This window comes from Mirounga angustirostris, unplaced genomic scaffold (assembly GCF_029215605.1).
Source record: "Mirounga angustirostris isolate CCGP_5_RB_7025 unplaced genomic scaffold, mMirAng1.0.hap1 SCAF_3, whole genome shotgun sequence".
Classification (NCBI taxonomy): Eukaryota; Metazoa; Chordata; class Mammalia; order Carnivora; family Phocidae; genus Mirounga; species Mirounga angustirostris.
Genome location: NW_026991711.1, coordinates 100,405,515 through 100,429,332, shown reverse-complemented (window position 1 = coordinate 100,429,332; position 23,818 = coordinate 100,405,515). Strand labels below are relative to the sequence as shown.

At 40.4% G+C, this 23,818-nt stretch overlaps 1 protein-coding gene across 1 annotated transcript in view; it reads left to right on the top strand.

Moving 5' to 3' along the window:
- NCKAP5 (NCK associated protein 5) overlaps window positions 1–23,818 on the top strand; it is an 824,899-nt gene that overhangs the window by 507,777 nt on the left and 293,304 nt on the right. The window contains exon 6 of the mRNA XM_045868505.3: window positions 15,528–15,615. Coding sequence (XP_045724461.3) covers window positions 15,528–15,615 — 88 coding nt within the window. The remainder of the gene's footprint in view (window positions 1–15,527; window positions 15,616–23,818) is intronic.

Here is a 23,818-nt window from a genome sequence, read left to right as displayed (position 1 = left end):
TCCTTTACCTCTATAGGCTTCCCCCAAACAGTGTCAGTTCTTTAAAATTTCTCTCTAAAGTACCTTCCTTGCCCACTGCTGGGTAGCTCACCTCTCTGCACTCTGCTTTCTCATGGTATGCAACCTGGGCCATCGTTTGTGTTGACACACTTGTTCATGCCCCCATGAAATAGTAGTAAGTTCCTTTTGAGTAGAGACTGGGTCTTTTATCTTAGTGTTCTTTGCACTCAGCAGTGTTAACACCCAATAATTACCAGATTGATGGATGGATGGGTGGATTGTGTTTAGATGGAAATAAAAGTAACTGTCCCTTGCTCTGAGAAATGAAGTATATTAGACATGCTCACTGTCCTATCGGAGCTTTACAACTTAATTGGGAAACTTAAATATATATACAGACTTATGAGAGGAGGCAATATATGCTAAGTCCAACATAAAGGGGAAAAAGATAAAGGACTATAGAGAAATACAACAAACAGATCAAAGCCCCAGTGGACAAGGAATGGTTTGAGGAGGAGGTGACATTTGAGTTCTTCCGTAAGTTTTATTTCTCTTTACTCTTCTTCCTGCTACTACCAGAAGGAGCCAAGGAAACAAAAAGACTCCAGGAGAAAAAGAGTCATTTTTTTAGTATGGTCAAAAGTAGCAACTCTAGAGTAAGTCTTCCTTATTTCAAATTCTTCCCTGCTTAGTAGCTCTGTGACCTTGACCACATTCCTCAGGCACTTCAAACAATAGGTTTTTCTTTCATCAAAAGGTGATTAAGCTGAGTTATCATAAGAAAACAAAGGGAGAGAGAAAGAGGTAATTTATGTAACATTCTTACCATGATGGATGGTATACAGTAAGTGTACAATAAGTATTTTCATTATTATTGTTGTCATTATCAAAGGCCTTTCTCATGAGGTGTATCTGTTTTTAAGTGTACTCATTTAGTATGCCTTATTACATAAAGCAAAACCTGCTGTGAAAAGTAACTGTGCAACAAAAATCCTTTTAATATATTTATTAGACTGAACTGTATAAAACTCATTTTATAGATCAAAAGTGGTTAAATATCAGCAGTTTCATGTGGTTCAACTTATTATGTGTGTGTGTGTGTATGTATACACACATTTACACATTTAGAATCTTGCCTATAAATCAGAAAGTCTTGAAATGGAAAAATTATACATGAGAAAAGTTTGTGATCTCATGATCCACTAATTTCAAGCAATAGTCACAATGAAACTGTAGTTTGGTAAAGAGATTTGAGAGGTTCAGTGGAGTACAATATTAAATATTGAATAGGTAAGGTTTCAATTGCAGTAAGACCTTCATACCCAGACCTTAATATCTAGTCTAGGTCGTAAACATGGTCAATAACTCATTCCCATGTTTTCTTGGTTTTCACAATTTGCCAAACCAGAGATTTAAGCCTAGCGTAGAGAATACAGTTCAAATAAAAGTTACGTGGCACTGTGATGTGCCACGGAGAGAGCACACCTGCTGCGATGCAAACATTGGAAGAGTCTGATGAGCTATATAGGTTAGGTTCAGAATGTTACAGGAATCCATTTGTATATGTGGATTTCCAGTGACATTTGAACTGATATTTAAAGGATTTGAAGAGCTTTGTTGGGGGTAGTGGGGAGTTACATTATAGAAGGGAATATAATAAGAAGTAGGTCTGGAAGCTAGAAAGCAAGGGATATATTTCAAGAATGGATTCCACATGGCCAGGAATGACTGCACATATGGTATGTGAGGAGGAAAAGGAGGGAAATAAGGCCATAGGAAGAGGGAGGTATTTCAAATGTCTTGCTTCGTGGTTCGCTCATTGTCCTGTAGGCAGGAAAGAGGAGTGCATGCAAGGTTTTCAACTAAATTACTGAAACAGTAAGAATGATTGTTTGAAGAAGCTTCACCATCCCCATCGAATGGCAGGCGGGGATGGTGAAGTGCCTAACTAGACAGGAGAACTAGTTAGAAGCCTTTCAGAGAAGTTTAAGAACAGGAAATGAAACCTAGTCTAGGCAGGGACATTGGTCAAGGAAAGAGGAGGACATCGAAAAGGAGGAACTGGCAGCACTTGGGAGGTGGTGGGAAGGAGTTGAAAAGAGGCTGCAGACCTTTCATCCCAAGTGACTAGGGATGATGGTATGAGTATCAGTCAGGAAAAGAGACCTGTCAATCTACTTGCAGTGCAGAGGGATTTAATTCACAGAAGTACTTGCCTGCAAGACAAACAGACGCTTCAAGGAGCAAAAGTCAGGGTGCCTCTACTAGCTGTCAAGGTCAAGCTGGGCTTGTGGTCCAGTTAGGAGGTTGCTGAGGCTGTGAAAGGTGGAGACACGGTGTGAACTGCAGCAGCTGTGCAGCCTGGAGACAGGTGACAGAAGGGAGCGCAGAGTCCAGCCAACTGTGGCAGACCCAGGCGGTCTGTGCCACTGTTGGCCCGGGAGGAAAAACATATGCTGCCTTTCATCTTCCAAAATATTGTGAGTGCATCTCATTCACAAAGCCAGAAAGCTGGCAATAGAGTCTGGGAAGATGCAGTTCCCAGGCTTCCTGCTGTTAAGCCAGCAGGGAAAGCATGAGAGAGGCTGGCTGGCAAGGCTGCCCAGGGCCCGAGAGAGAAGACAGGACAGGGCAGAGAGTCTAGGGAAGATGCGGTGGCTGGCAAATGTGCATTAGGTTCTGGCAGGGCATTGAGTTGAGCATGTCTGGTAGGCTCTTGGAGAGCCGGATGTAGGCTTGGAGATTTAGATTTGAAAGTCTGAAGCAAAGGAGGTATAGATGAGATTGGAGAGAAAGATGGACGCAGAGAGAGGTAGGCGAGAGAGGGAGAGCAGAAGACTGAGATCATGGCCATGAGGTGTGGCGATCTTTGGTGATGGAAGAGGGAGATGCCGGTAGGAAGCAGAGAAGTGTTCACAGAGGAAGGAAGGGCACCTGAACAATGTAGTCAGGAAGGTAATGGAAACGAAACTTTGAGAAGGAAGAGATGGCCAAGACAGGCAAATTGCTCAACCCAAAAGACTCTGAAAGGAGCATTAAATGTGATGATATCAGGTCCACCGAGGATGAGAAACCACCCTGAGCATGGTGGTCAGGACAAAAGTCAGATTAAAGGCAGTTGTTGAGGTGGATTTGGTGGGGAAAAATGTGAAAGCAGAATAGATAAACTACAGGTGGTAAAGGGTAGAGAGAAAAGACGATGGATAAATTGCAAAAGGAGAGTGAGGACAAAAGAAATTTCCATTTGGAGAAAGTTTATGTTAAGTTGTTGACATTTGATGAAAATAGGAGCTCTTGGAACAAGAGACATAACAGCTGCCAAAAGGGCAGATTGAGAGCAAAGGTCCAGGAGACGTGGAGAAGGATGGAATCCAGGGTTCTGGTAGTAGCCAAGGCAGAAAGGGCTCAGAAGCCTCCACGTCTGTAAATTTTCTAATTGGCATTGCCATTGAGATGATCATGAGCATATTGAATTCCCCCAGAGAGTATGGTGTTTCAAAGCAAGGACAACAGCAATGTTTTTCAGAGAATGATAATCATCCAATCTATCTATGTAGAAAATCTGGAAATAAGCACCACTAAAAACACAACCAGTCAGTGCGGGTACAAATTTCCTCCTGTACTGAGGTGCTTCCTGCCCCAAATAGCTACACTTATTAACTGTTGGTGATAATGACAACTTTCTGTTGCAGGCTGTGGTTGTGGGCCACACTCATACATAAAAAGAGCATTGACATTTGATTTACGTAACTTTACTAATCAGTTTCTTGGCTGTAGAAAAACTGTGATATCATTTTAGAGCCCCTATTATAGCCTAACAAGAGAGAGATAATTAAGTCCTAGGGGACCCATGTTCTAGCGGGTATAGCAGAAGGGGTCCTTTCCCTCCCCTTCCCAATCTGGGAGAAGTCTCTGCACTTCACAATTAAGCGTGCTCCTCTTCTTTGTCTGGGGGAGGCAAGGATGATTGGAAGAAAGTTGAATGTGCTGCTTATTACTTGGTTTTTGACATTTGTTTAGTGTAGGTTTATAGTCTGCCAATATGACAGTAAAACCACATGGATGGACAGGAAGCCAAGGTCCTTGTGGTTTCTTGTGTTTGTGTGGAGGGAGCAGGAAAAGGACTTTGACCATAGATCTGAACATTTCAAGGCAGCACAGCTTTAAGATAAAGACAGTTAACATTGTATATAATCTATACATGGTGCCGTGGTATTTTCTAGTAGTTAAATCAGCGTAGTACACAGATGACCCTTGAACAGCAGGGATTTGAACTGCACGGGTCCACTTATACATGGATTTTGTTTGTTTGTTTTTTGATACAGTACAGTACTGTAGATGTATTTTCTCTTCCTTATGATTTTCTTTTTTTTTTTTTTAATTATTTATTTATTTGAGAGAGAGAGAGCACATGAGAGGGGGGAGGGTCAGAGGGAGAAGCAGACTCCCCGCCGAGCAGGGAGCCCGATGCGGGACTCGATCCCGGGACTCCAGGATCATGACCTGAGCCGAAGGCAGTCGCTTAACCAACTGAACCACCCAGGCGCCCCCTTATGATTTTCTTAATAACATTCTTTTCTCTAGCTTACTTTATTGTAAGAATATAGTATATAGTACATATACAAAATGTGTTAATTGACTGTTTTTGTGATTGCTAAGGCTTTCAATCAACTGTAGGCTATTAGTAGTTAAGCTATTAAGTTACGCAGAATCAAAAGTTATATGTGGATTCTCAAATGTGGCCGGGGTGGGGGGGTGGGGGGGTGTTGGTGCTCCTAGACCATGCGTTGTTCAAGGGTGAATTGTATTATCGCTCATCAATTATATTTCAAAAATCTTATCACTTGACAGATTTTGAGTGTTTATCTTTGCTTAGTTTCTGTTATTTTTTTTTCTTTTACACTAAATCTGTAAAGTGTGCTCTTTCTGTGCTTTTACTTTTCAAAGAAAATTTATTTTTTGAAGTTAGTTTCAGTATATAGGTTCTCTGCCCTCTCCCCCCAAGTAACCTAGCTTTCATTTTGTAGCATTGACAATTCAAGGATAAATGGACACTATTTTGGCCTAAAGTCACTGTATTTTTCAACATCTATTTCACTGGGCAGGAATGTGCAATAAAAGTGCTGTATAAAAACTTGTATTCTATGATAAGAAATAGTTGAAGACAGTCGGCTTTTATTTAATGTCAACCTTGTGGCTGGGGAATTTTGCAGTTATTGGTATTAGTTTTATCAGAGCAGTTTCTTTTTCTTAGCAAGATATTCTGATATGGCCATTCTTTGTTTTCTCATAGATACTCCAGGCCAAGAAGGACATTCTCTAAATACTGGAGGAAACCTAAATATCCCAAATTGTTGGGAGAAAAGACACATGTATAGGGAACGTAATGAGACAGGGGAAGTATTACCTAGAGGCTCTGGTTGACATTGTTTGAAATATAGTTAATAAACTTCTATGAATTAATGAAGGTAACTTTAAATGTATGTCATTCAGTTGGAAGAGCCTTAACTGATTTGGCTAACAATGATTTAAAATGCTTTGCATTTGATTAAAATGCCAACACCTATACAAGACTGAAATGGAGCACTCTTACTTTCAGTAGACCTATAGACTAGTATGCATACACTTAAAGTATATTTCTCATTAAGAAAACCCACAATAAGAAATGTAAAATGACAAACCAAATCAGTAGTTGTGTTTGAAAATCCCTTCTCTGTCAAGCCAAATCCTATTCATTTCCCAAAGTTTAGCCTGGATCAACACGTCCAGAGAGCCTTTCTTAGCGTCGTATGTCTCTTTACCTCCACGGCATTTTCTTCTGGCACTGATTACACTGTAGGGTAAGTGGTGGTCTGTCTGTGTACCACACTTGGCAGTTTTTTTTTACTTGAGTTGCTAATTAGAGCACAAAGCACATCATAAGCATGATTATCATATAAGGGAATAGATAAATGAATGTGGCGATAAATGAGTGAATGAATAAATGAATGAATAATTATTCATATCACAGAAGGTGTTATTTTTAAGTTTTCTGCCATTGGAATTAAAATTAGTTTCATCTAAATATGATTTTCCCTCTATTTTTCAACACTGTATATTCCCCAAATGAGTAACTCCACAACTTAGGGACGTTCCACCCACCAAGGATAAATTGATACTCCACTGAATGATTTGGGTAATAGGAAAAGACAAGAGGGGTGCCTGGGTGGCTCAGTCAGTTGAGCGTCTGACTCTTGTTTTCAGCTCAGGTCATGATCTCAGGGTTGTGTGATCAAGCCTTTTGTTGGGCTCCATGATCATCGCGGAGTCTGCTTGAGATTCTCTCTCTCCCTCTCCCCCCACTCACATACATGCTCACTCACTCTCTCTCTAAAATAAATAAATCTTAAAAAAAATAAAAATAAAAAAGATAAAGATATGAGATACACACTGGAGTCCCTAACAAGCTAACAAAATAGTTGTAAAACTAAGAAACCTGGACATGAAATGGTTTTTATGATATTTAACAGTGCCAGCTAGTATATAGGTAAGTGTTTTGGGAGGACATGAGAATAAGACATAGATTCTCATAGATTAATGTGCAAGAATATGCTCGTAAAATACACAGATTCCTGGCCTCCACTCCCAGAGATTCTGATTTACTGGGTCTCAGGTGGACCTGGGGATCTGAACTTCTAATGAGAACCGTTGGTGATTTCCTGCAGGAAGTCCCAGGGAAAATACTTTTCAGTGGACTAGGGAGAGACTTCTATAGGCCAGAGTTATCAGGAAAGCAGGAGGTGGGACTTAGGCTGGAGCCTGAAGGATGCTTGGATAGGCAAGGAGGGGAAGTAGTGAATCTCCTTTTTCTTACGGTAATTGGCAGAAACATCTCTATCCAAATACCAGATGATTATGATGATTGACAGAATGCATTTTTGTGACATCCCAGTGCCATGTTACCCTGGGAAGTAATATGGAAGGCATATTACTCTGATGCTTCCTTTTTTGTTTATTTTTAATCTAGCATAGAAGCAGATTTTAAATTGACTTCTTTCCCCCAGTTTTCACTTTTTACCTACTAAGTCTTGACAAGTTTCTAAAGTTCAGAGTTTCTAAGAATCAAACATGCCTGTTATTGCCATACCTTAAGTTGTGATGATATTTTAAACAAGGACTATTGGGTGAAGAGTAGTGAAACATTAGATGTCTCCCTCCACTAATACCACTACGAAACCATCTCTTCCATTTTCTTGCCAATAAAACTTAGAAGGTTACGAAAGTTTTGTGGACATGCAGGTTGTTTTTCCATGTTGATAGATATTTACTATAAAATAAGCTGCATCAAAAACATGACTAACCGCTGTCATGCTGAAGCTTGATAGTGTGTTTTTCACAGCAAAGCAGACTTTGAAGGCGTTTGTTTGAAGATTCCTTGATCAGAGGGAACACATTTGTGGGTCATTCAGAATGCTCAGAGAGACTAATTGCATAGGCTGGCAATCAATTTGGCATGAATGAAAGAAGAGTGACAATCAATATCTAGCTGGGAAGTGAGAGGAATTTCAATAGTGACAGCTCAGTTGCCCAGCAGAGGGAGATAAGTAGCACCCAGTAAGAAGAGACCAACAAGATGCTTCTTGTCTTTCTTGGGTTTGGGCACTGAGTCACCTAGAGACAACTTCGTATTGTATCATGATCAACACAGTAACTTATTCTCCAAACCAGTATTGTCTGAAACATTGGGGGAGAGGTGCTTTATCTCTCTACACTGTCTGAAAAAAGACAAGGTGGGTGCCTCTGTAAAGTCTTAACTTGCTTGGCCATTACTCCCAAGGAGCCTGTTCCCTGCCCTTCTCATGTCATTGCCAAAAGATCTCTGTTTCAAAGGGTCTTGATTTCTGAAAGAACTATCTTTAAAACCACAATAAAAACAAGCGCCAATGTATATAACATTTTACATTTTGTCTTAACATCTCTCCATGGTAAGGAGAGCTGGCATGAAATACCCGTTTTGCAGACAAGGACGCTGAAGCTCAGAAAATGTGATTTTTCCTAAGTTACATGGCTGGTAAGATTATCTGCTCCCAGACCTAACTCTGCCACTTTAGGGAATGCCAGGGACTGAGATATACTGACTGTATTATGCCACGAGAGTTGAGGTTGGGAGAGGATTTGATAACACTACTTCTCTGGGTGTGCTATGGTTTTGTAATATCTGCTTGCATAAGAGAAACCATTCTGAAATCTTGTGGATCAAACATCACAAGAAGTATGTGATTTAAAGAGCAAGCCCAGTGAAGAATGCCCTATTGGCCTTCATGAGGCTACAGAAGCCAGTTTTGTGGATTCATAATGTACTTCTTTGCCATGATTGAACCTTTTTGTCCAGAAAATTTAACCCTACAGTTTGATCCCAAATATAGCCAACTGTATTTTCCTGACCTTCTCTGACACACTCACAAAAAAAAGGGGGGTAGGGAAGAGATTGCTGCCAGTTACTTACTGTTCTGCCCTTGTACATTATTCATATCCGGTGTGACTGTTGGTTCGACCTCTCTGAGCTTTAATGATTAACACTTGTCAAGGTCCAAAAAAAGAAAAGGCTTTAAGGTGTGGGAAATGAGATCATGATCAACACAGTAGCTTATTCTCCAAACCAGTATTATCTGAAACATTGGAGAGAGGTGCTTTATCTCTCAAATTCAAGATGAGTTTGTCAGTGAGAACCAAGTCTAATCATTTCATTCAATTATTAATTTTCTCTGGGTCAAATCTCAAACAGATCCTGAAGCATGAGAGAATGGAGTATCATACATTTGGTGTATATTTTGGGGGGTTATAAGTATCTGATGAGGAGATAGTTAAAACTGTAGAGAAAAATGTAACTTATCTGAAACATGGTGAACCTCATTTTGAATATCTAACATCATTATATTGCTGTATTTAAACTTTCAAGAGCCCAGTGAATATTAAGAAAGAAATCTTGATTATCTGATCCACATTGTATTATCTTTTGACTAAGGTAAAATTATAAAATTCTCATTTTAAGAAATGGGAAAATGCTGTTCCAAGTTGTTATACTAGTTTTATAAAACAGAATAGCCTCTGATTAAAATCCAGTGACTATTCTCACATTATATTCAAATATTCTTTATTATTCATATCAACAGTGACCAAAAAGAATAAATATTGAGGGCCAATGATAAATTGAACTATCTGCTATCTTAAGAGTTCTCCGAACATTTGAATACTGAACTATAAAAATCTATCCCCCAAATAATACATTTATATTAAAAGTACATATCCTGTCAATTCGAAGTCTTTCCTGAGCCATATCAGACTCAAAGAACATTCATGCTTTGGACTACTCAAGAAAATTTTTAAAAAGAACTAAATCTGAGTTTATTTGTGAAAATTCATTATTTCAAAGAATTCTATTAGGACACGTTACAAGGATAGATTTAGAAGTTAAGTAGGTGAGCTCATGAGGCTGGGCATGGGTGGTTATGTGAATTGTTAACTATTTTGTAATAATAAAACATGATCATCATAATAATTAACAATTATTGCATTAATTAAAACCTCTACTCCATTAAGGGAAGTGACCTGTTTTGTAGACCTCTTAGGGATTCTTGGGATATAGTGCAAACCCTGCCTTCAAAGTATTAACCAGGACAGTGGAAGGTACTGAGCTACACTTCTTTCTGGCACTCACTCACACATATAGGATTCTCCCTCTTTCTCTTTTTCTTTCTGGATGAGTGTGAACTCTGTAGTCACATGAATCCATAAATCCAACTCCATGTTCTACCACTGTTGAGCAAAAACACTTGAGATTTGCTTGTTGACATTCAGGCGATTCCCTTCAACTCCACGTGGAGAATGGGACTTCCCGGAATGCATATCTCTGCTTCCTTGCCTTCTCCATGTCTGCCTCTCCCCATTCAGTGGGCTCCCTGTCCAGGATCAGCACCAGCCTGCCTACGGGAAAATTTATGGCTCTTTCTGCTCACATACACATGGCTCTGAGTGAATATGATGCAGTAATTCAAATTGGACTAGCACCTTTCGATCTATTTATGAATGGTGTTGCAGCCTCATGAGTGAATTAGAGCACTACGGTTTCTGGGCAACAGTATTATTCTTGCAAAATTTGTGCTCTAAATTAAATGAATTTGTGCTCTAAATTAAATGAATTAAAAATACATATAATCTAGGAAAGAAATAAGAGATTCTGGCCCTCCACATTTATCCAGAGTGAGCTTCGGTTTCAGGGCAGTTTTCAGTTATCTTTGCTGTAGATTTACTGTCCCTAACCATTGCAGCGGGGATAAGCAGAGATCAGGTTAAGGACATCAAAGTCACAGCCGACCTGGGGATTGTCCCTGCTTACATGCTTAGATGTGCTAGCTTCTATGTGAGGAAACTCTCGTTTTCTGAGGAAACGAGTTGGTTCAGATGGGCGGAACCCTATACTAAACCAGCAAAGTTTCCATATGAACAGTTTCCTGTTAGAATTGAAAATTAGTAGGCTTTTCTCTCCACTCCAAAGCTTGAAGAAAGCTTTGCACTGCGGTTAAAATGGGGAGGTAGGATGGGTTGTTGAGCAAAGCAGTGGGAATAGAATGGGAGAAAGAAAATAAAAGCAAATGATATGGGAGGTCATGCAAAATATGTTTTTCATTAAGATAATTCTATCCTTTCTGCCCCAGCAGCAGAGCAGTGGACTGCCTGTGCAGAGGTTAGTCAGCCAGGAGTCCGATGGTGTTGAAGGGTATCCAGGCTAGGGCCTGAATCTAGAACCCTGATCTCATTAGGGTACTGTTCCAGCCCTCTAAGCTAATTAGCTGCAGATGAAGCATATTAACTGTGGATGCATATTCAGGTGACAACAAGAGCAAGGAGTTATTACTGGGAGATGGTTGGTTTGTTTTGCTAACGACCAGAAGCCCGGCATTTAGCCCCAAGTGTCACAGCTTAAGACTTACCCTCCAGTCTTGCTGGCGCCTCTCATTTGTCACTACTTCTCTCTGGCCACTTAGACTCACATATATGTCTGTGGGGAAATGAAAAGGAGCCAGGGAATGGATGAGGAAAGAAACTATTAGATTGATTCATTCACTCAAAAAGAATTTATGGACCACCTACCCAGTAACGGTAGCTATGCTCAGTTGCTAGAGATAAAATAAACAAAGCAGAGCCACGGACCTCAAGAAACTCAGAGATCATTAATAAGGCAGAAATGAATGGGTTATGGTCTTGCAACCTCTCACAGAAAAGTCAATGAGGGAATATTGAGTAATTTCATTGTTGATTTCATTATTAATGTATTATGTGATTAATCAGCAAGCACTCATTAGAATATTTCTTGAAATGGGACTCAGTTCAGCTTTCAGTTGAAAGAGCCCCATCAATTATCAGTTTGAGTTGGGGAGAGTGGCTTCTTATTTTGCATTTACTTTGTTCAATTTCTGTCAAAAATGAAGTTATGCTAAACTGAGTGTCTGATCATAGAAGTCACAAAAGAACACTTCAACCTAGCATTCTGATCAGTTTCTAGCATGTCATTAGGCAAAAACTCTTATATTTATACCTGCACTGTCTGAAATACACTGTTGACGTATGAATTCAGTTTCTCTTCTCTGACTTGTGTAGGACTTAGCTTTTTAAAAATAGTTCACTTAATATACTTTAGAACTTAATACATCTCTCCAAGTAAAATTTTGGCCTGTGTATTTTTAGTTGACAGCCACTTGACCAGTATTTAAGGGAAGAAAGAACTTAGTTTCAGGTCAGAACAAAAATAAAGAAAGGATTGGAAGACATTGATTAAGGGTGGTGTTAAACCAACTAGCAGTTTTAAAAAAATGAAAGAGAAAAAAACCAAAAAAGATAATCTCTGCCTAGACCTGGCCTGGAAAAAGGAATCAGCTTATTTTTAGCCACGTTTGGAAAACAGATTGTAGAACTGTTCTATGTGAAGACTGGTAATGCAAACCCTCACACATCAGCTATCAAAATAATAAAATGAAGTAAAATGTCATTGGGCATCAAGCAACAATGGATAATGCTTCACAGTCTTTGATTTTCAAGAAAATAAATAGAGATGTTTGCTAAATGAGAATTTAAAAAAAGGAGATGTCATCAGGGAATAAATAATAGTATCTTCTCATCAGGTTCAAAATATTTTCTCTGTGACCAGATTCATAATAGTTATGAAAAGATGACACAACTTAATTTCTTACCAAAGGTTAGGATGGGTCACTGCAACTCTGTTCCAAGCTGTAGTTTAGAAATGTAATTGGTTTTAATTAATCATGAAGTGGTGCCAGAAAAAAATGTTCACAGTATTACTGTGGGTCTTGGCTGCTTGAGAATCTAACAACTACCAGCCCACCTCATTTTTTCCTCTTTTTTTTTTTTTTTTAATATAAAGCCAAGAAGAATGGGGGAAGGTGAAGAGATGTTTTTCTTTTTGATCTAGCAACTTCTGCATAGAACTTTTAATTATACAGAAGAGAGAATTCAGCAAGATACGCACTGACATAATTATATTTCAACTTATGAAGAAAAAAAAGACAAGGTTTTATTTTAACTGAGTCTAACATTTGGGACACATTTAAGCCAAATGTTTATAAGTGGATGAAAAGTGGATTAAAATAAGAAAGACCTGCAGCTTCTGTGCTAAGGGAGGAAGAAGGTAGATGAATATTTAGAAAACCAGAGACCAGTCCCTGAGCTGTCCTGCACAAACTGCCTGATCTTGGGCAACTTGTCACCGTTAGCATTACTTTTTTTGTTGATGATTGATTTGGCAGACAGCATGGGAAATCTGCTACCATTGAAGAGATTGTCTTTGTTTTTTCATAGAGCGAAATCGAATATTAGAAATTGGCTCTGATCACTTAATATTTCAGGATCTGTGCCTTCTTCACACCTGTTTTTTTTATATATATATATAAATTTAGTTTGTCTTTTCTACCAGACTTTAAGCTCTCCCCAGGTCAGAAATGGTGTTTTTGCCTTTTTGGGCTCAGCATCCCATAGATGTTCACCAAGGTAACTCTTCATTAGGAGTTAAGACTCTTTTTCATTTAAAATCATTTCCTGGGGCACCTGGGTGGCACAGTCGGTTAAGCATCTGACTCTTGGTTTCAGCTGGGGTCGTGATCTCAGGGTCATTAGATCAAGCCCTGCATTGGACTCTTTGCTCAGTGCAGAATCAGCTTCAGATTTTCTCCCTCTCCCTCTGCCCCTCCCACTTGTGCTCTCTCTCTACAATAAATAAATAAACCTTTGAAAAAAAAAATAATAAATAAAATAAAATAAAATAAAATAAAATAATTTCCTGGATGTAAAAAAGGCCTAGTGGAAAGAGGACGCTCTCTTACGGTCAGGAAAAATGGTTTAGTCCTAACCTACCCAACTAACCATGATCCTGTGAGGAAGCCGTTAACCTTTCTGTGTCTCTGCTTTCTTATCTACTACATGGATGTAATGATCTTTTACAAGTACATTATAATGATTAATAGATGAGAGTTCTTTGACAAGTTTGAAAGTACTGTTTAATTTTTTTGTTATCATTAATAACACAAGACTTGTGAAAATACAGGGAACAGATTTTGCTCTCCTGGCTAGATGCACAAAAGAGGTAGCTCATATAAATGTAGTCACAAAGCATTCTTTGACACTTGTAATGGTGTCCCCTGTCTTCTGAAATCCTGAGTGGGTCTTGGCGACATCCCCTGTGGAGGCAGAATTTCCCCAGTTATAGTCCAGATTTGGACTGGCCCAGATCATCTGTAATTTCCTCACTCTGCTGCTAAGTAGTTTTATCATATTAGAAAGGTTGGCATTTTCAACTAAACTCCTTTGGTTACGGTAATGGTCTTGCCACTTCATGGAATTCATTGGCCTCCTAGAGCCCTTAAATTGCCATGCCAGAAGCTCTTAGTAAAAGAAAGAAGCTGATCAGCCTGCTTTCCCTCAAGTCTTTTAAACTAGTAAAATACATGCTTCAGAATGGGACTAGAAGAAACAGCCAACTCAGGTTCTGAGAAAAGAGCACTCACTGTGTTCAGTGCATTTAATTCAGATGTCCTGCTCTAAGTGTCTGGTTCATGTATCCTCATGGATCGGCCCTAAGGACAAGGTCATTCAAACACAGAATATACATGGTCAGGTCCCGGCACAGAGTAACTACTTAATACTTTTTAAAATGAATTAACAAAGGTTTCATATAATGGCATCTACTGAGTACCTACTTTATCTATAACTGAGGGAGACACATAAGAAATCTATGACATGGTTCTTTACCGAATATTGTAATTTACTTCAGAAGACAGAACATACATATATGAGATATTTGAGCATTCAAGTGGGGAATTTTTAAGTGATAGAATGAATGATATAAAGCATACGACTATAAAAATTCAAAGAGGGGCGCCTGGGTGGCTCAGTCGTTAAGCCTCTGTCTTCGGCTCAGGTCATGATCCCAGGGTCCTGGGATCGAGCCCCGCATCGGGCTCCCTGCTCGGCGGGAAGCCTGCTTCTCCCTCTCCCGCTCCCCCTGCGTGTGTTCCCTCTCTAGCTGTGTCTCTCTCTGTCAAATAAATAAAATCTTAAAAAAAAATTCAAAGAAATGGGGCGGGCAATGAAGATGTCTCTTAGGTACTGAAACTTGAAGTAGATTTTGGAAGATGGTTGGAAATGAGAAGATGTGAGGGTTTGGCATTTCAAGAAGTAGTAACAACATGAGACAATGTCTGGAAGTGGAAATTGGTGTGTTTGTTTTACTCTTTATTTTCGGTAATGGGGGATGGGCACATGAAGTAGGTATGTAAGAAGTAGGTATGTAAGAAAAGGATTATAATATACAATATACATTACAATATAACCCACAGAAATACTAATTAACATGTACCAGGATGTACGTGTAAAGATGTTTATTATTTAAAAGAGTAAAAGTCTTAAGGTAATTTAAATTCCATCAGTAGAGGAAGGGTTAAATAATTTACGGTGCATCCACATCATGAAATACCAGGAAGTAGCTGAAAAGAATAAAGTAGATCTTTGTGTGCTGACATGGAAAGACCACCATGGAAAGACATAACAGTGTGTTAACAGTGAAAATGCATTCATACAATATTCGTCAACTTTGAAAATTAACTTTTACAAATCAAAGTGGTATTTCAGGAAGATTAATGTGGTGACATTGTGCCAAATTAAAAGGGAGTGACTGAAAGTGAAGAGGGATATTGGGAGATGTTTGCGTCAGTACAGATGCAGAAGGCCAAGGATAGGGACCTGAATGGTAGCGAGAAAGAGAGAGAACTCAGAGACATTCTGGAGAATGATTTTAAAGGACTTCGTGACAGACTTCTAATATAGGGGGTGAGGGAGAAAGAAAAAAAGAGTAGATTTCCAGGTATCAGCTTAGGAAATACACTGAAGAAATATTTCTCCTAACTAGAATAGACCCATTTTAATCAAACCTTCTTTAAAGAAAATTCTTTATGTATTTTGCTTGTTTGTTCATTTCTCAGGATGGAAGAAACAGTAAGAAATCTACTACAGAGTCAAGGGCCTCCAGAGCAGAAAAAAGAAGAAACTGTTAATATAATGGTCTATCAGGTACGCCATGTTTCTTACTCTTAGCTGGGCACCAGTTGGCTTGTTTTTGTTGTATTTCTTTAGCTCTGTCCTCCCTAACGCAGAGATAAATAGACAAGTATGGTCCAGACCCCGGTGCTGGGAGCCATGCAGTCTCCTCTGCTTAAGGGATCATGTACATGTTTACTTATCTCCAAATCACAATAGAGAACTGATAACTATCGCACAACTCTGCATAGGGAGCTTAAAAAGCTAAAGAAGACAAGGAAATGGGAGACATTTGTGGAAATCACTGGGCAACCCTAGATTTTTGCCAGCTAAAAAGCAAGTGTGTCTGGGGAGGCAAGCATAGAAACCCCACTGATAAAGATCATGTCACATGATTTTCCCTGAATTTATGGAATCAGGGGTCTACGACCCAACTTGTTATCAAGATTGGGAGGAATCTGATAATAAAAGTCGCAATATTTTTTAAAGATTTATTTATTTATTTGAATGAGAGAGAGATAGAGGCGGGGCACAGGGAAAGGGGAGAGAGAATCTCAAGCAGACTCCTCAGTGAGCATGGACCCCCAATGTGGGGCTCAGTCTCACGACCCTGAGGTCCTGACCCGAACCAAAATCAAGAGTCAGATGCTTAACTGACTGAGCCACCCAGGAGCTCCAAAAGCCATGGTATTATATGAAGTTAAGAAATCTAGGCAGAGTTACCTTTATTAAGTTTATGCCCAAAGTAGTTGACTCTTGAAGCATACAGTCTACTTTATGACAAGGGGCAACTGTTCTCCATCTCCAGGGATCACTGTACAAGGCATTGACTTCTTACCAGGGAAGGAAATAAATTAGCTCCAAAGGACAGTAGGAAGAAAATCACTAACACCCATTTCTAGGGGGAGGGTTTAGATTCTTCTTTAGGGGTGGTCTTTACACAAGGAATGCATGGTCAGCTTTTCCCGATGTGTGTTGGCCTAAAGTCAGGATAAGGATTTAAGTCCTCCTAGCTCTGGATCTTTCCTAGGTATTATGTGTGCTTTGGTAGAAAAAGGAGGTCTAAGTCAAACACGGGACTTGCTTCTGCATTAAGTGGTTCTGTGCAGCCTACAAGAGTCCTGTGAATCCCAAACGGAAGTAAGTCATCCCTTCCTTCTCACAGGTAACTCCAGGCTCCAGTTAGAACTAAATCATTCAGTGTTTCTCTGGTACCTTTCCCGATCTCCTCAGGATGGTTCTATTTCACCCAGGTTCTTGTTTTCTTTCGATCTCTCCTTTCTAGTCTCCCCACCACTTATTAGCCAAACCTGCAGTGTCGACACATACCATCAGATTTCATTTTGTGAAGTTGGAAGCTCCTTAGAAAAACAGATACAGTTTTAAAAATGTGGGTTTTTTGTTTTTGTTTTTTTTTAGACTTATTTATTTATTTGACAAAGAAAAAGCATAAGCAGGGGGAGCTTCAGAGGTAGAGGGAGAAGCAGGCTCCCCACAGAGCAGGGAGCCAACCCAGGGCTCGATCCCAGGACCCTGGGATCATGACTTGAGCCAAAGGCAGATGCTTAACCATAAAAACGTGTTTTAAAACTATTTCTTCTCTATAACCCAGCCTATTGGGTTTGAGAAATTAGCTCTCCTCTCTGGGGAGGAGACAGTTAATAACTTGAATGAATGCTACATGGAAGGGATTTTTCAGTCATGACTCTAATTGGCCTGTGGCTCATTGTCCAGAAAATGGGAGAGAGACATTGGTTGTAAGAGCCATAAAATCACTTATATGTTCAAGAGATATTTATTGGGCTTCTAGCATATACTGGGCACAACCTTGTTCTCTGGGGGTTCAAGGAACTGAGAATGAAGAGAAGAGAAAGAGGAATGTTGCTGGGTGGCACTGAGTCCCAGGAAGGTCCCTGCCATCTCACAAATCCTAGTCTAAATATGGCTGAGGGGAGCAAAAGAGGGTGTGCAAAATGCGCGTGGTGATGCTGGGGGAGCACGTAGTCAACACTTCCCTGAATCCACATTCTTTGTTTCAGGTAAGAGCTGGGAAATTTATTGCTTCATCATATGGGGTGTTATTAGCACCGCTGACTCAGATTTTCCAACTGTGAGATTTCTCTGACAGGAGCCGGAGGCCCAGGAAAAGGTTAGGCCCATGGGAAAGCTAGAGTTTGTTTCATTTTCCATCATGGAAGTGTTTATCCTGAGGCTTTTATCACTGAGTTAATATAATAATAGCAGAGTAATAGCTTTCTGTGTCCCAGGCCCATGCTAATTGCTTTGCATGCATTAAAGGCTGGTCATATTTTGTTCTAGGGGTGTGTTCCTGAAGACCTCTCGTAATTTGTTATTTATGTTGTTTCTAGCTTGCATAATTGAGCATGGATTCTCTCAAAGGACAGTGTTTTTTTCTGTTCAGCAGCTGAAGCAGACCCACCATGAGGCAGCCGGTGGTTCACAGTTTACCAGCTTTACCACTGTGCAATGCTTGACTCTTTTTTAATTTGGAGAATTCTCGTGATTTCAAGGTTTGCGCACGAAATAACATTAGTCACATTTATATGTGACCACAGTTTCCCATTTGCCTCACTCAGAGTCCCACTGAATGCGACTAGATTGTAGCACCCTCAGTCCCCACCACAGTAGTGTTACTGTCGCCATCTTACAGACGTGGACATAGGTTCAGAGAGGGTGAGCACTTGCCCCAAGATGCACAGCCTGAAGTCGCCCCCAAGGCCCTCGCACCCTAATGGGTGTGACTCCATGCCCTCAGCTCTTCATGCTGAGGAATTCAGAGAGACTAAATGATGGGGCCCAGCTTACCCAGCTGGCTACTGGAACTTCAACCTGGTCTTTCCTCTTTTTATGTAGAGCTCTCTTTATTCATTCATTTCCTCATTCATTCCAATGACAGTTACTCATTTACTTTTTACCAAACTCAGTGGCTTGAAACCCCACGGATTTATTCTCTTGTAGTTCTGGAGGTCAAAGGTCTATACTCGTGGTGCTGATGGGGCACCATTCTTTCCTCGGGCTTCCGGACAGAATTGTTTCCTTAGTTTTTCCAGATCCTAGCAGTCCTTGGATTGTGGTTTTTAACTCCCATCTTCAAACTATGTCACTCCAGACTCTGGTTGCATTGTCACACTCCCTTTTCTGAGTTTGACCCTCCTCCCCCCGCTCTCCCTCTTACAAGGGATCCTATGATTCCATGGGGCCCATCCAGGAGAATCTCCCCATCTCAACATCCTTCATTTAATCACATCTGCAGAGTCTCTCATGCCATGTCAGGTGCCATATTCGCAGGCTTTAGGGGTTGGGATGTGGACATCTCTGGCGGGGGGAGGGGCAGGGCAGGCATTGTCTGTCTGTCACACTTGCATAGCATTAGCCCAGCAGGCTGGCAGTTCCTAGCAGACACCAAGCTAAGTGCTGCAGATGCAAAGATGCCTGCCTCACAGAGGCCTTTTCCTGGAAAGCTCAATTTATAAGATGCTGAGGAGTGGTGAGGGAAGGCAAATAATCAAATACGCACTAATGTGATAGGGGCCATACCAGTTTGCATGGATGGGTTCTGGGAACACAAAGGAAGATGCCACCAAACCTAGCACGTTGCTCTTCCTGGAGGCTCTGCCTCCTGACCAGGACTTACATTTAATAATCCATTTTGCTTTTTTTTTTTTTTTCTTAGTCTCTGTTGTCCCTTGATATGGACCCAGGAATCATGAGCTTCTTCCTGAGTCCTAAAGCCTGCCTTTCTCAGAACATCTTCTATCCCTAGTGTTTTAATACAACATCTGACCATTAGGACACATGTGCTTGGTGTTTTACAGTTTACAAAGTGCACAAAATGGATCCCATTTGTTCCTATCAGCAGTCTCTAAAATAGACATTACCATCCTCATTTCTAAGGGTGAGTCTCAAAGAAGGCTGTTCCAATTCTGGCAAATGTTCAGTGGTAAAGCTGGAGATAAATCATAGACTTTCCTAAATGAGATACATGGAGGAAAATTGAGACGTTACCTGTGGGGCACTTTGATGGTGGGGTGGGGAGCGAGCACAGACTAAACTCCCCGGCTCATGGAGTCCCTGTCTCAAAAAACAGAAATGAAAAATGAGTGAAAGTAAACGGAGCTAAATTAATAAGCCATGTAATGTTCACGCCTGTCATTTCTCCTGTGGGAAAGGCGTAAGGAAAATAGCATCTTTATGTGTACGTAGGGAAGGGGCTATACCTGGGACCTAGGACAGTGTCATTTCCCTGGGGGGGGGGGGAAACGAGAGACCCCAGAGATGGTCTGCGAAGCGACCTGAACAAGCGGGAACATCTGCAGCTTTTCTTCTGCTTTCTTTCTTTCTCCTGCTCATTCCTGCCAGGTATTTGGTGGGCTCTGATGTGTCACCTTATATATCCTTGGCACCCAGGTCACCACGTCATCTAGTTAAGTAAGTTAGGAAACACGTTAGGAAAAAAACATAATCAGACAATGAAAGGTGGTGATTAAGCATAAATGAAATGGAGCAGTTGCTTCAGAGGAGTGTCATCCCCTCCATGTTGGCCGTCAGAATATTTAAGACAAAAAAAGAAAAAAGAAAAAGAAAAGGTGAGGGCACCTGGCTGGCTCACTCTGTAGAGCGTGCGACTCTTGATCTCGGGGTTGTGAGTTCAAGCCCCGTGTTGGGTATAGAGATGACTTAAAAATAAAATCTTCAAAAGAATATTTTAGACAGGCACCCTAAGAAAAGAGAATCCTGCCACTCCCAGGGGATCACCCTGTTTACAGGTGCCTTATGTCTGTAGTGGCCTGGGGCTTCCTTGCTGCAGCTGAGGGGCTTCCTCGCGTCTCTGCTTTGTCATACGGAACATGGATTCAACCCACATCAGCTGACCCATTTAGAAAGAAAACAGTGGGTGCAAAAGCAGAAACACCGATGAGGGGAAAAGACCTGTGTGTGGCAACGACTTCTGCCGCTAACAAGGCTTGTGACCTCAGATGGTCACCTAACCTCTCCAGGGTCCTTGTTTTTCACATGTGTAGAAGAAGAGGTGTTGGACTAGATGTGAGATCACAAATGAAATACCCACAGTGGCCAAACAGCGCAAATGGCCACAGTGGGCCAGGCAGGAGAAAAATCAAGTGTTCTCTAAGGGTTAACGTGCTCTTTTTTGGCCTTTGAAAAGAAATAAGTACAGAGAATGGTTTGGGGGTTTGTTTGTTTTATTAATAAACAAAAGCCTTGCTTTGAAGACTACACAATAGCAACTCACACGTGGTTTCATGCCAAAGGGCATGAGGGAGTTTTGGGGACTCTGGCAAACTGAAGAGCCTTTGGTCTAAGAGCAGCAGTCCCACCCAGAAGTACACACCAGTGTGGATGGACGGCCTTATGTTTCAAAAGAAGATCAAAGTTGAAGTTCTTATGGGTAGTTTTTTAGTCTGTAAATAGCGGCTTATTTTTTTATACAGGGACTAAATAAAAATCTGCTAAAGACAACCCTCAGAACAGAGAGAGAATTTCTAGGGGTTCATCCCGCTCTTAGAACTCGGGGAAATTGACACTTCTTTGCTCTCCTATGTGGCCTGGTCTATACAGAGTATAGCACAGAGTGCCTCGACCTATAATACTCTGACCCACGACTGGCCACCCACTCGCTGAGCACCTACTCTGTACTGGTCATATTCTAATCGTTTTATGAGTGTGAATTCACTGAATTTTCACAAGAACCCTTTGAAATAGGTCCTGTAATTTTCCTTATTTTACAGAAGATGAAACTGAGGCACAGGAAGGTTAAAAAGCTTGCCCAAAGTGACCCATTACCCTCCTTAGGTTGCTTGAGTTCCTTCCTACCCTTTAAAGCAGAGTACATAGATCAACATGACAGTGGACTGTAGAGATGTCACGGAGAGATGCCTAAGTCATTGTCCCAGCAGAGAGCACATTACACTAGTGTCCTAATGTCCTGGTGGCTGAGTAGCAGAATTACCTGAGGGCATCATCACAGATTGAGCTATCTGGGCTCCTCCATAGGATGATCTCCATTGTTTTGTCATTTCCAAGTTTGAGAAGTCATTTTGACTCCTCTGGTCCGTAAGTGCATTGGGAACCTGTGAGGTGCTTTAACTCTCCTCACCCCTTTGCTCTGTCCCACCTTCGTGGAGAGCCCTGAGCTGTGTGTTTTTTGAGCCCAGCTCCATTATTTCCAATGATGGCTTATGTTGGGTCACTGATGCTATAGCCTGTGTTTAAAGCAATACAGTATGTTACCCAAATCATTTCCATTTGAAGTGATTTAATTGATAATCAAAATGACTTTTTCCTTAAGTAGTTCCTTCAAAATAGTCTCAGATGTGATGAAGCAGGTGATGCTTGGGGAAAGGGATCCTTTCTAGTTATCCTAAAATCTGTCAGTCATCAAGAATGTATCCACATCCTTTTATGCACATGGAAAGCACCGGACATAGGCTGGGACCTTCCTCACCGAAGCTCAAGGCCTGCCTGGCAGAGATGTTACTTATTTCACAAATTCTAATTCTTGTCAGGAGGGGGAAGTTTTTGCCTTTAAACTTCTCCTCTTTTCCCTGTAACGACTTAAGCAAATTCAGAAATTTCAGTGCACTAGGAAGAAAAGTTAAGGTTGAAAAATTAAGGAATCAGTTACAAAAGTTACCGTTCTAAGAAAGCTCTTTTCAACAGCAATATTTTTAGTATATTTTAAGTGTGAACTTTTCAAACTTTTAACATAAAACATTTTTTTCATGAATATATGTAAATGCAAGGCAAAATTGAAATATCTTTGATTTTTGGAAGCTACAAGATTCTTGGCTCTATTTTCTGGCTGAATAGCAGAATTACCTGAGGGAATCATCACAGATCGAGCTATCTGGGCTCCTTCATAGGATGATCTCCGTTGTTTTGTCATTTCCAAGTTTGAGAAGTCATTTTGACTCCTCTGGTCCGTAAGTGCATTGGGAACCTGTGAGGTGCTTTAATAGCCATCCATTCCACCATCCCTGTTCTCTTGCTTTGCAAAGAAGAAAAGGGAATTGAGGTTCAAAGCTCCCTTCTCAGTCCAGCGCATGCATACACATCTATGCTGATTCTTTCATGTACAGTATTTGTCTCATAAGTGCCCTGGCAGTTAATTAGCCAAGAGAACTGAATTCTTCAGAGCTCTTTAGAGAGCTTGTCTGTAATTCATCCAAGTTATTCAGAAAAGTGGGGTTGTTTTATTGCTTTTTTTTAACGTAAATAAAATTTGGTAAACCAATGCAAAACCAGATCAAAAGTGAGTACATTCCGTGGGTGCATACCGGTTGGGAAAAAAATGATTTAAAATTCTATTGAGTGTCTGTTGATAGAGTGATTAAGCCTTTGCATAGTTATTTATAAAATTATAATACACAATGGGACATGAAATATTTTTATAGAGTTCTTTTATGTATATCTGCGGCCTGTAATCTCAGCAAATCTCAAGTGCCTTTGATTCTGCTTTAAGAAATTTGGCCTTTTCTTTGAATTGCTGTGAACTTTGAACAGCTGCTGAAGTGAGTAATGGTAATAAAGGGAGTATTTTTATTGTGTGTTAAGTCCTTAAATGGCTAAAACCGATCCTCGAGGAAACAGTTTTCTTCCTCTTTTTGTTCTTTTTTATTTTGTTTTAAACAACATCTTCTATTCGGATAGCAAGTTTAGGTAAAGGAGGTAGGATTTCTCAAAACCAAGGTGTGTGATGAAGTTCTGGACAGCCAAAAACATTGCCTTTCATAAAATACTCCTTTTCTCTTTGAAACTGTTCTCTAAGATGAACTTATGATTTTACACTCTACAGAAGACTTCCCAAATTCCAGAAGTTTTCAAAACAATCTCTTATGGGGGCATCTGACTGAGGAGAGCATTCACCTCTGAAATGCCAAAGTCATATTAAATACTTTGAAAGGAACAGAGGAGTAGTTTTAAATAATACCACTAAAAGTTTAAGTAGCTACCTCCGTTCTTCTTGGGAATTTAAATTCCCTGGTTTAAGGGGCTCTGACTCTACTTTCTTGTTCTCAATTTCTGTCTAAATTCTGTGTTCAGACATGAATATTTTCCCTGAATGAAACTCTTACCAAGTCAAAGCAGAATATGGTCTCTCTGTTAAAACAAATGTAACCTATGGATAAGATGGTTCCCTGGAGAAGCACCTTCTCTTCATACAGGTGAGCTGTTATTGCCAATGAACCTGAGAGCC